Here is a 13016-nt window from a genome sequence, read left to right on the forward strand (position 1 = left end):
GGAGCAATGACTCTGTGATGTGCTTACATTAATAACAATCAGCACATCAGCTATTTCCTTTGATCTGATCCTGTATTCCGTCTTATTAGTCATTCATATCCTACAGTAACCTACTCTGTTCTGATGACGTATCACGGGTCTGTAACGTAGTATTTGCATGATTGACTAACGCCTCGCGGCCGTTTGTTATCTTTGCATTTCCCTTTCTGCTCTAAAATCGTTCCTCTGACCTTCATGCCTCAGAGAGACTTTGCTAGTACAGCTGTGTGTCTGAACTCGTTCCACGTTGAAGTCACTTCAGTCTCCCACTCCAGTCAGACGGGTGTCTGGTACGTCTAGTCCAGGACCTAGCCACACCCACATTCAGCTCAGTTGGAGACCCAGCTCTTCTTCCAGTCGTCCGAGTGTCACCTCTCACCCAGCTATGCAGGACACGTCCTCCTCTGTTGTTTTCATGGTGGCACATTCTCGCCACTTTCGACATCTCACAGGGTGCACTTTAAGGACACAAGCAGCTCTGCAGTACACACTGACTCAAACTCTCCCCCCCCAAATGAATCAAAACAAACCACGGACAAACATTTGACAAACGTTTTTTAATGAAAATGCATTTGTCATACAGTTTAATGCAGGTCAATGCACTTCTTGTGCCTATTACCCTGGCTACATTGGTTTCAGATAATAAAACCAATCCGGGGGCATGATTTTAAAGTTGCAAAATATGATTTTACATCCGACTTGTAAGTACTATTATTATCATCGTCATCGAGAACAAACGGGAAACCGTCAGGCAGCTAGGCAACATGGGACAAGGTCAAAAGTGGAGAATGAAGGCTTCTAGGATATTGTGTTCTGTGCACCATCGTAAGCCAAGACAGTCCTTGTCGGTGCTTTAATACAACCCTCCCAAACACTTTACTGTTCATGATTCGCTAAGTGGTTCAATCACTTTAAGCCCACCCTGAAGCGAACCCTCCCATGCTCAACAACCTCCCTCACACACCGTCAACACTCAGACTGGGCAGCTGCAGACGGGATGGGCCTGAACTGGACTAGAGCTCCTCCCCCTTCCGTTGACATCACCACAGCCAGGAGGGTCATTCCAACCGTACGAGCGACGCTTCAGGTAAGAGGAGACAGAAGTCTCTCAGCGTCGAGGCATCAGCACTCCCCACCACAGGCTAGATTACATTAAAGGCAACCAGGAGCTCCACTTGAATACTTGGATATCGCTCGTAAAAAAAAAAGGCCGATGCATATACTGACGCTCAGGCAGACACTTAGAGGACCATTGGCTTTAGCTCTCTGGGTTAATCCGTTGGGATATAGTGACTGAAATCATTTCAAAACATAATTTTGCTTGCAGGCATATAATGCAAACTTCAGCTCATCTGGATTTGCCCATTAATCTCAAAGTTTTGGCCCAATGTCAACAGTGGATTGGACCTTAAATTACAAGTTATTTACAATCACCTTGGACAAATAATGAATTAGAACAAATACAGCTTTGTCAAAAAACAAAACAAACGGATATCACATTGATTAAAAACAATATTGTCTAGCTTTAGTTTACAACTTGTCTCTAGTGCATAATTAATGTGTGTGTGTGTGTGTGTGAGAGAGTTACTGTCTGACATTCGTCTAGGAACCAAACTCCACCGTTTCCTCGGTGATGGGTTTGAATTCGTAGTTCCCTCTTCCGTCCATGTGGAGGTAGTACTAGAGACGGGGTCAGAAACACGCCGTGAGTGACACACCCTGTTACCATAGTGACACGTCCCCTGCCCTAGCAACCCCCCCTGCTGCCATGGCAACCCCCCCTCCCCCTAATCCACTACCCTAGCAACCCCCCTTGCTCCAGTCAGAGCCCCAGAGGCTGCAGTTCTTACCTCATGATGCTTCCACAAGGACTTCCTGTGTGACACGGTGAACAGGCTGATGCCCACCTGCAACAGAGGAGCCCCGGTCAGCAGAGCCAGGGGAACACACACACACGAAAATGAATACACACTAAATATTGTGGTAGACATGGTGGTAGTATGCTATGGAGAGTTAGTAGGCTACTGAGACACAGAGTGAGTACACTACTGAGACACAGAGTGAGTACACTACTGAGACACAGAGTGAGTACACTACTGAGACAGAGCTAGTATGCGTGTTGGGTCTGTACCATTCTACAATGGCTGTAGATGTAGTCCTCCACATCCACGCTGACAGCACTGGTACACTCATCCAGGATGGCAAACTGGGGCTTGTGGTAGAACAGCCTGGCCATCTGGAGAGAGAGACAGCAGGGCTCAGTCAAGCACTCACCACTAACCCCTAAGGTGTGTTGACTCCTTAAGCACCACCCGTTTCAAACAGTAACAGCTGGCTGGCCCCTCCCTGTAGATAGATGTACAGGATCGCGTGTAGACAGAGTGTTACAACCCTATCTCAGGGGTTTATTTATCAAGGGAGAGAGAGAGAGGGCGAAACAACCAAACGCCGTGCTTAGCGATGTGAAAAGCGACGAGACAATGGTTCTCAGGAGAGAGGAACGAAATGATTGGTTCTCTGCAAGCATGTGTGGCGGGTTCTTCCTGGTCTCACCGCCATTCTCTGCTTCTCTCCTCCGCTCAGGACGTCCATCCAGTCCTGGACCGTGTCCCAGGACGCCTCCCTGTCCAGGATGTGGCCCAGCTGCACGTTGTCCAGGTACTCTTTCAGCACCTGCACACACACACACACACACACACACACACAGTAAGTGACTGCTTCAAGAGGGCTGTGTGGAGGCAAGGCAGAGGTCTGTGTGGCTGTCTGGCGTACCAGGTCAGAGATGCCCTTTCTCTTCTGGTCGTCGTAGGTGTCTGGGTAGATCACCTGGTCCCTCAGGGTCCCCAGGGTCATGTACGGCCTCTACAATCACACAGGCTGGGTTACACATCCAACATGGCCGCTGACAGACAAACGGAGCCACCATAACACTTCCTGTGACACGGACACCTGTCTGAATATCATCCAGGTGAACTTGATCATGTATTTGAGTTTTAGGTTCAGGGGGGAGTGGGGGTGGTTACCTGGGGAACGTAGAACAACTTTCCTCTCTCGGGTTTGGTCAGCTGACCCCCGAACAGTGGCCACAGCTGAAACATGGTGCAAAGTCTGAGGTCAAAACATGCTAGAACTGCGTGATCTAGAAAGATATGTTCTAGAATGGGATCTAGAAAAACACACATTTGGTACTGTACAAAAGTCTTAGGCATCCCAAAAAATATTGTCTTAAATCTTTTTTGTGTTCTATATATTTGTTAGGCAGGATAAGAGTGTAATGTGGAGAAAAATAGTTATGTCTTTTCATTTCGTAATTTTTTTAAAGCATTGTTGGTGATTTCTGAAGACTTCTGCACAGTGCTGTGTATATATATATATATAATTTTGTGTTTAATTCAGTGTGTGTGTGTCACAATTCCAAACTCCAAGGTGACAGTAATCAGGTCTGACCTCTCCCAGCACTCTGAAGAGAGAGCTCTTTCCACAGCCGTTGGGCCCACACACCAGCACGTTGGCGCCCGACCTCACCTGCAGAGAGACAGGCACACCCCCGTTACCTTTTGCAGGTGTGGACTTTGAACGCAAACAACACAACCAGATCAACAGCCACCCCGAAAGCTGCTGGTTCCACTCCAAAATGTCCAGGTTGTCAGACATGGGAAGTTCAGGAGTACTCAAGTCAAATTAGCTGAACTAAGGTACTTACATTTACATTTAGTCATTTGGCAGACGCTCTTATCCAGAGAGACTTACAGTAAGTACAGGGGCATTCCCCCCGAGGCAAGTAGGGTGAAGTGCCTTGCCCAAGGACACAACATCATGTGGCACGGCGGGGAATCGATCCGGCAACCTTCTGATTACTAGCCCGACTCCCTCACCGCTCAGCCATCTGACTCCCTACCTGTACTTGTCTCAAACCTTAACGAGGATACACACCTCAAAGTTGAATGAGTATATCTACCTCACACTTGAACTGGTTTACCTACCTCAAAGTTGAGGTCTTTGATAAGTACATCTCCATTGGGCGTGGCTAAAGGAGTGTGCTCAAACCTGCAACCCAAAACACTGTAAAAAACTGCTCTTGATGACCACATATTACATGATACCAAATGTTGAGTGTTTCAGGGGAGGGAAACATAGTTAGACACTCACATGAATAGTTGAGATTTAAATTCCAACTCACTTGATGATGTTGTCCATGTTGACAATCTGTCCACCTCCAGGGATCAAGGTGACCTTTTCTTCAGCCTCCAGCTCTCCTGGGAACATGGACACCACAACACAGGTTCAACTCTGACACGACCCCAGAGTCACGGCCTCAACACAAGTTAACCTCTGACCCTCTGGACCTTGTCTGGACATGACCCCAGAGTCTGTTTGTTTACCGCTGTTGGGCTGGTTGACCATGGTGCGTTCGTACGTCCCAGAATTCAGTTCTTTAAGGACCTTCATCAGCTCTGTGATACGAGAGGTGAACCTGCAAGAGACGTGATGTACTAGAGTTACAACTCCCAACTAGATCTCAAACTCATGTACTAGATACAGTGCCCTCCAAAAGTATTGGAACAGTGAGGCCAATTCCTTTATTTTTGCTGTAGACTGAAAACATTTGGGCTTGACATCAAACGATGAATGTGAAACCAGAGATCAACGTTTCAGCTTTTATTTCCAGGTATTTACATCAGGATCTGATGCACAAATTAGAAAATATCACCTTTTTGTTCGAACCCACCCATTTTTCACGTGAGCAAAAGTATTGGAACATGTGACTGACAGGTGTGTTTTGTTGCCCAGGTGTGTCCTATTACATACATTATTCAATCAATAAATACCACTGAATGTCTACACTCAGGTTCAGATTGGGTAAGATAGGTTTTGTCTATGCAGACTGTATTCAGAGGTGAAAACAACATGAAAACCAGAGCGCTGTCTTTGGGTGAAAAACAAGCAATTGTGAGTCTTAGAGAAGATGGAAAATCAATCAGAGCCATTGCAGAAACATTGGCCATAGCCAGTACAACCATTTGGAATGTCCTGAAGAAGAAGAAAACTACTGGTGTACTAAGTAACAGACGTCGAACAGGTAGACCAAGGAAAACATCAGCAGTTGATGACAGAAACATTGTGAGAGCTGTAAAGAAAGACCCTAAAACAACTGTTAGTGAGATCAGCAACAACCTCCAGATGGCAGGAGTGAAGGTATCACTATCTACTGTTCGCAGAAGACTTCATGAACAAAAGTACAAGGGCTACACCAGAAGATGCAAACCACTCATTAGCAAGAAGAATAGGAAGGCCAGGCTGGAATTTGCCAAAAAGTACAGAGATGAACCTCAAAAATTCTGGGACAAAGTTTTATGGACTGATGAGACAAAGATTAACTTTTACCAAAGTGATGGAAAGGCTAAAGTTTGGAGAAAGAAAGGAACTGCTCATGATCCCAAACACACAAGCTCATCTGTGAAACACGGTGGAGGTAATGTCATGGCTTGGGCTTGCATGGCTTCTTCTGGGACGGGCTCATTAATCTTCATTGAGGATGTAACACATGATGGCAGCAGCAAAATGAACTCGGAAGTCTACAGAAACATTTTGTCTGCCAATTTAAGGAAAGATGCAACCAAACTGATTGGCAGAGCCTTCATCATGCAGCAAGATAACGACCCAAAACACACTGCCAAAACAACAAAGGAGTTCATCAGGGGCAAGAAATGGAAGGTATTAGACTGGCCAAGTCAATCTCCAGACTTAAACCCTATAGAGCATGCATTTTACCTGCTTAAGAGGAGACTGAAGGGAGGAACCCCACAAAACAAACAACAACTGAAAGAGGCTGCAGTGAAAGCCTGGGAAAGCATCAAAAAGGAAGAATGCAAAAGTTTGGTGACGTCAATGGGTCACAGACTTGCTGCAGTTATTGAAAGCAAAGGATTTGCAACTAAATATTAAGTCTTATTCACTTAAATATGTTTTAAGTATATCTGTTCCAATACTTTTGATCACATGACAAATGGGTGGATTCAAACAAAATGTGATATTTTCTTAGTTGTGCATCAGATCCTGATGTAAATACCTGGAAATAAAAGCTGAAACGTTGATCTCTGGTCTCACGTTCATTATTTGATGTCAAGCCCAAATGTTTTCAGTCTACAGCAAAAATAAAGGAATTCGCCTCACTGTTCCAATACTTTTGGAGGGCACTGTATATACAACTGATATACTAGATTTACACCATTCATATTTCCATGTGCATTATTTGTACTTTGCTTTGGATAAAAGATTCTGCTGAATGAATGTAAATGTGATAATTGGAGCAGAGGTGGTACCCTGAGAGGCGGGACATCTCACGGCCGGCCAATACGATCCTCCCAAGAGCCTGTGACATCCTGAGCAGCATCCTGCCGCTCTGGTAGTAGTCCTACAGAGCAGACACACACAGGTTATCTCTGGTAGTAGTCCTACAGAGCACACACACAGGTTATCTCTGGTAGTAGTCCTACAGAGCAGACACACACAGGTTATCTCTGGTAGTAGTCCTACAGAGCAGACACACACACACACAGGTTGTCTCTAGTGGTCTCACCTCCAGGAGCTCCGAGTGTGTGCTGGTCAGGTGGCGGGTGTCGGAGGGGTTGAGGAAGGGCCGGCTCACCACCAGGTAACCCACCACTGTGGCCAGGTCTGGGGGTGAGGGGGCAAAGGTCAGCACACCGACTCAGCAATGGGGGGCGGGGGGGGGGGGGGGGGGGGGGGGGTGGAGTTGATAGAATGATGAAGCTGAGAACTTAAGGAAATGATGCCCCGTCTTCACAGCGTGGCACAGTAAGATTCTCTACAATTACAGCATTTTTCTATTACAGTACAATTCAGCTGTTGACCCCCCCCCACAAACAGTCCCATAATGACACATGCAGTCTGTTAACCTTATGACGCCACGCACCCCTCCACACACACACACTTACACTTGGCGATCAAACTGTCCACAAAGCCCATGGAGAAACGGAAGAAGATGAAGTTGTGCAGGTGGTCGACCTGGGGAGGAGGAACAGGTGAGCTTCCAGACATCGCTCCCCGCCCGTAATGACAACACCCACACGTTCAGGCCCTCCTCTGCCACCGAGTGTTCCCCACCACATTTGAAAATGGACGCACCAGTTTGTTGAATGTCGCGTGAATGGTCTGTTTCTCCCTCAAGTTGCCATTGTAGAAGGCGATCTCTTCACTGAAACGAAACAAACATGTTTATTTGACACAACCCAACTGTGTTTTGCTTTGTGCTATTTCCCCCCCCCCCCCTCTACCCCTGTGACAGTCACTGTGTAGAGATGGTTACCTGTTGGTGATGAGGCGGGAGTTGACGTATCGGTACTCCCCCTCAAAGCGCTGCTCGGTGACGGTCATCTTCCCAATGGGCCTCCTCAGTCTGGTCAGGAACAGGCCTGAGACCAGCAGGTAGGCCATCATGCTGGCTGGGCCCTGAGGGGTCAGAGCGTGTTATTGCCAAACACACAAGTGTATGTTCAGTGTTTCCCATTCATTGGCTTAACCGGGGCATCCCACCTAATTTGTCCTGCCATTGTTTCATAACGTTTAAAAATGAAAGTATTGATACACTTCTCATTCCCTAAAATAGCTCAATGTTGGGTTTGTCGCCGTTGCTTCAGCAAAGCATCTCTCACTCCCACTGACAACTGGGGTTGAGTGACTACTCATCCACATCTCCACTGGCACTGCGCTTGCACGCTCACTCAGTCAGTCACGTGTTATTTTCTGTGTTCTTTTTGTCACAATGAACAACCTGAGATAATATGGAGATGTCTGCTCTTTTCTAGCAAACATCTCTAATTTTACCACCACATCCCTGCTCACACATACATACTGGAATGTTCCGGGTGTCACACTGAGGTATGGGAAGTTACACTGACCTGCGCACCGATGGCACTAGTTAGCTTGAAGATGTACAGGCCGATATCCAGGAGGGGCTGAAGAAGAAGGAAACAGAGAGCGTGTGATTAGGATCGTGTGTGGTCCATGGTGGAAAAACAGCTTGCTCTTAACAAATGATGGAGTTGGCTGCATTTCTTTGATTCATTTTGGCAGATGCTTTGATCCAAAGCGACATCCAAATGGTGTGTATAGTACCACCAAGATGAAGACCCAGCAGTTCTGAGGGTAATTCAGGTCTACCTTGGAGAGGTTGGAGTACAGGTCCACCACACTGTTGCAGAACTTCTCCACATCCTGCGTGAGAAGCTGGTCAGCGTTGGCTATGCGGTTATCCAAGTTGCCCATCTTGTAATACGTGTAGCCCCTAAAGCAGTGACAGCCAAATACTCCATTAAAGACTTGAAATACAGCGAATCCTGTAAAAAGGGATATCGTGTCAAATCCCCTCATGGTACTTTAAAGACAGCATGTTCTCCAGGCGGTGGTGTGGAGGCGGGGCTTACTTGAGGTACTCGTCATACAGGTGCTTGGTGAGCTTCTCTCGAAACCTGAGCTTTAGCTTGTTCAGACCCAGCTTCAGGAAGTTGTTCACCAGGGCAATCTGTCACACAAACAAGCACCCCATGGCTCCTAATCCCAATATATGTCTCCTGAATACCGTTTTCAAAACGTCTTGTGATCAAATCTGGATGTGTGGCCGTGCAACTGAATTTCATCTGCGCATTTGTTGCCAAGGTTGCCATGCAGAGCAACCAGTGAAATGGAGCATGCAGCAATAAAACTATTCAGCAGAAAAGGTGTAACTACAAGCTTTTTATATCAAACCGACATGTTCCATGGACAGTTTAGTGTAGCCTTTATCTAACACTATTCAGTAATCATGCAGTTATTTTATTAGCTTAGCGAAAAATGATGTGTTGAACCGTTATAAATGTATTAGTATCAATATTATGGTGTAAATATCAGGCCCCCTCTGATAATATATATATATAAGAAATGACAGCCAGTATACATGGCTTCAGTAGCACATCCTACCAAACGACCACAAGACTTCCCACTGTCTGAAGAGAATTAACTCTGAATCAGCAACTCATAAACGACTGATGCGATTGGACAAAATGGATAAAAAAAACACACTTACAAGTGGCATGAATTTGATAAAGCTGAACAAGCAGGTCTTGAAATCTGTAGTGGAGCGGCCGATAATTGCACTGCAAACCACAACATACACAGGTATGAGCCGGGGCGTCTGGCTCAGACGGCCAGGAGATCAGCGGATCCTTGTGACCTGGAGTTCATGCGGGGGAGGGGAACCTGGATCCTAGAGATACCTGATACCGAGTGCTCTCTTCATATAGGACATAGCAGCAGAGGAGCTCTGATGTGTTTATTATTATTATTATTATTATTATTATGATGGTGTCATGACTGGCTTGTTTACTATAGACTGGAGCTACAGGAAGGCCCCTGACGCTCACAGTCCCGCCATATTGGTCAGCGTGCAGTTTGTAACACGTTATTATTCTTTGTACGTGTAAGAACCAGCTTGTTCACTACAGACTGGAGCTACAGGAGGCCCACCGGCACTCACAGCCCCACCGTGTTGGTCAGTGTGCAGTGTGTAAGCGTTATGGATTTAGACATGTGACGACACAGTTATGGATTCCACTTCTACAAAAACCAGGTGACGGACAGTTACCCCAGGTATGGCAGCAATGTAGAAATAAAAGTGCTTCTTGAATAAATTGATATCTCTGCCTATGATACCACTGTGGAAAATTGAAACAAAATATCAATACTGGAGTGGGTTTAGGTACATACATTGAAAATGGGATGCTCTAAAGATTCTAATGGCGTCATCTTTCCAACATTAAAGCCACGGTGTGCCAACATTTCAGCGCTAGGGACAAGGTCCAGGATGGTAGAGTCTGCCTTTAAGATATTCATCAAAGCCACTAAAACGTTCCACTCACAGGGCATCAAACAACAACATGGATCCAGGGTCATTTCACTGTCACCACCGTAATCAGGCCACACAGTCAAAACACAAGCAGCATTCACAGACCTTTCTATCATGGTGCCATTCTGGATCATCCACACGTCGCAGTAGGTTCTGGTGACCAGCATGGCGGCAATGAGCAACAGGTACCCGGTCTGTAAAGAGGACAACCAGGATAACAGAGTTAGCACAGCAGGCTAGTTCTTATGGCTTTAATGGAAATAATACCCAAGACAGCAACACGAAACACATCAGTTCAAAAGTGTTAAAGTGCATTTCAACAGCAAATCCATTCGAATGGATTTGTGAATAATTGTATTGGTCTGTTCAGGTCCATGTACTGAGATTAGGCAGGACTTAAAAGTGTAAACTGTAAAGTGAAGCAACAAAGGCTGTATGAACTCTAGACTACTAGCACCACAGGCCCTGTTGCGTTTTATCAGTGAAGCTAATTACTTCAAGGTTCAAATTCATCATGACGCAACACCGGAAAATTGAGCCAAGTCTCAACCTGGGCATGTCAAGGACCTCCACATGGATGCACACAGTGGTTCAGACTTCAATTTGAAAATGCAACCTTGTTCTTGTCAATTTTATAAAATCATATGAAAATATATAGGTTTATTCATTTTTCGTGTTAAGGGAAACAATATTGTTTGTCTAATGCGACCAGACCAACCTCTTTGCAGAAAAACCGTGGCACCATAATCCGCAAAATACGAAAGATTCTGAGGACGAAGTCTTTATCCACCGCGGCGCGGTCTTTCTTGCTGTCTTTCTACAAAACCAAATACATTCTCTGAAATGGAGTTTTGTGACAGCTGACAGTGGTTGTGTATTAGAAACTTGATTTGAACACTTACTTCATTGTTCAACAATACTTCGGAGCTTCCCTTTTTACTGTAAACAAACAAATAACTTTAGTGGATATTAGTGTCAGCTATACAGTTGCATGCATTGAGGAATAGCCAAATCATCTGTGCATTCATGAACAAATAACAGCCAATAATACTGTTCTTGCAACAAATGTACGTAGGCTAACTAATCTAGCATTTGCACGATTAAACCCTGTAACCCGTTTATAAAGACTTTCATTGTTAGAAGATAATAGAATAGGCGTCACACCAGTAATTCACGTACAGTACATGCCAATACGAACCGACAAACTACCTTAACGCAGTAGAGTTGGAAACTTAGAAAATCACCCCCTGTTCTATATTGCAATGTTAGACCTAGTTGGCTGTCGCCCAAGGCAATTTTCTAACGAGGGTGTCAGACACTTGGCTGGGGCCAGTTAACCTGCTACATCACAGCCAACAGCTAAACGAATCACAGTTTTGATCTGCGTCTTACCCTTTTAACTTGGCCGCTCGTCTTCTTTGCTTCAATATGTATAAAACTAGAAGGACACCGCCAGCTATGGAGGAGTTTTTAGCTGTCAGGTATTTACTGACGGCCGCCATGTTTCCCAGCTACAACCTGACTGGTCAACGAACAACGCCGAGCATGCTGGGAAGTGGAGAGTGAATGGCAGCAGCGCCTCTCAGTGTAGAAATCACGCAACCTGAACGATAAGAACAGTAATTCAATAACTAACCTTGGAATTTGGAAAGTTTGAAACGGCAGTTTACTTGAGTCAAATAAAGTACAATGAGACGAGGCCCAATCCAAGCTGACTAACATCCACAACACCTGCAGTTAGTTTAATTAACCATTCAATTAATTAGGGACATCCACGTGTAGGAGCAATACCTACTGTAGGCCTACTGTTGTGTAAGTAAAATCATCAATGTGCATGGATCGGGGCTTTGCATTCAACCAAAGAAATATCCTTAACTGCCTATGTTGGCAAAGACTGTCACACTTGCGCATGTTCATACATTTGACCACTAGATGGATTAATGTGCTATGAGCTCTTCTGCCTCGATGTAGTAGTTCATTATGAGTGAATGTACGACATTTTCTTTTTACTATCAGTAGGTGGCAGTGGCAGACAGACGCTGCGTTCGAAACAGATTTTAAATGTGTGGTTGATACAGTGTAGGCATAGGCCTATGCTTTAAAATGTTATATAGCCTTAAGATGGTGTAGTAAAGTGGTCAAAATTCCGGTGTAAGGAGCGTGTCACCAGACATGGACACAATAGAAGAAAAATGTTTGCTCTATCCTGCACCTTCAAGGGAATTTGCAGTTTACGCCTACATTTTACAAATAAACGGATTTTAGAAGTGAACACAAGTACAAGACCAACAACCGACTGTCCCGAAAACAAACACTTGAAATGGACCGAAACACGGGACACCTGTTGTTAGGGGGAGGGGGTCTAAATCTCCTCCACAGTTGCCTTAAAAAGGGCCAATCACAAGTTACCTTTTTAATCACGTGAGTTGAGGGGGAGATCGCAGAGCAGACAGTGCTGAACAGCAGTCCCACAGTTCCAGCGCCACAAAGTTTTTGGGGGGTATGGAGCATTGATGGGTATTGATGTGGCGGATTTAATACTGACGCTGTTCACTTCACGACACAGTTACAACGGGATTTTCTTAAGCTGCAATGTTTCAGGACTCTACGGCAGGTGAGTATGTGTGTGCTGCGATACGGTATCTGAACGTTTTGCGGACTTACTGCGGTTAAGGATGAGTAGCCTACGCTCTCTATATAATAATAGTGAAATGTATTCACGCCGAAAGCAATTCAATAGATAAATAAAGTCTAAATAAAATCTAAGTTTAGCTATGTTACGCAAGGCTTGTCTCAGTTATGTTTTTTGTGTGTAAAGGCAGCTGGTAATGAACTGATGGAATAATTATTTGTAATGTAGGACTTTCTGTTTGTGTCGTCTTTACCCAATTAAATAAATAATGTTTGGCTGGGAAAGTTGTTGTGTGAGACCCAGATTGAGCTACAATGGAGGGATGTAATTTCTTGGTGATGGAGCCCAATACGTTGACTGGTCTGTCCATTCTCTAAAAAGTGCCTTAACCACGTTGGCTATTATGCCTAAAATCCTTTTCACATATATGCTTGTGAACAG

The 13016-nt window shown here is 45.1% G+C and overlaps 2 protein-coding genes across 5 annotated transcripts in view; one reads left to right on the plus strand and one right to left on the minus strand.

Annotated features, from left to right (window-relative positions):
• Positions 1–577: 577 nt before the first annotated feature.
• Positions 578–11491, minus strand: abcd3a (ATP-binding cassette, sub-family D (ALD), member 3a). 2 transcript variants are annotated; one of them, XM_047024042.1, is made up of 23 exons: positions 11336–11491; positions 10846–10882; positions 10662–10760; positions 10049–10137; positions 9125–9194; positions 8487–8584; positions 8224–8347; positions 7962–8018; positions 7370–7512; positions 7189–7258; positions 6999–7068; positions 6620–6717; positions 6363–6454; positions 4422–4513; positions 4220–4295; positions 4023–4086; positions 3487–3564; positions 3063–3128; positions 2812–2901; positions 2593–2712; positions 2171–2275; positions 1890–1946; positions 578–1719 (listed from the first exon to the last, which is right to left on the minus strand). In XM_047024042.1, the coding sequence occupies exons 1-23, from the start codon at positions 11443–11445 to the stop codon at positions 1642–1644; spliced, it is 1983 nt and encodes a 660-aa protein (XP_046879998.1). In that variant the 5' UTR covers positions 11446–11491; the 3' UTR covers positions 578–1641. The 2 variants fall into 2 exon arrangements, with proteins under 2 accessions (XP_046879998.1, XP_046879999.1); XM_047024043.1 differs by lacking the exon at positions 9125–9194 and adding an exon at positions 9683–9752.
• An 888-nt stretch (positions 11492–12379) lies between these two features.
• The window catches only part of LOC124469937 (rho GTPase-activating protein 29-like), a 34577-nt gene continuing 33940 nt past the window's right edge, over positions 12380–13016 (plus strand). For all 3 annotated transcript variants that reach the window (XM_047023500.1, XM_047023501.1, XM_047023502.1), the window contains exon 1: positions 12380–12557. The gene's annotated coding sequence lies outside the window, so the exon portion shown is untranslated. The remainder of the gene's footprint in view (positions 12558–13016) is intronic.

This window comes from Hypomesus transpacificus, chromosome 8 (genome assembly GCF_021917145.1).
Source record: "Hypomesus transpacificus isolate Combined female chromosome 8, fHypTra1, whole genome shotgun sequence".
Taxonomy (NCBI): domain Eukaryota; kingdom Metazoa; phylum Chordata; class Actinopteri; order Osmeriformes; family Osmeridae; genus Hypomesus; species Hypomesus transpacificus.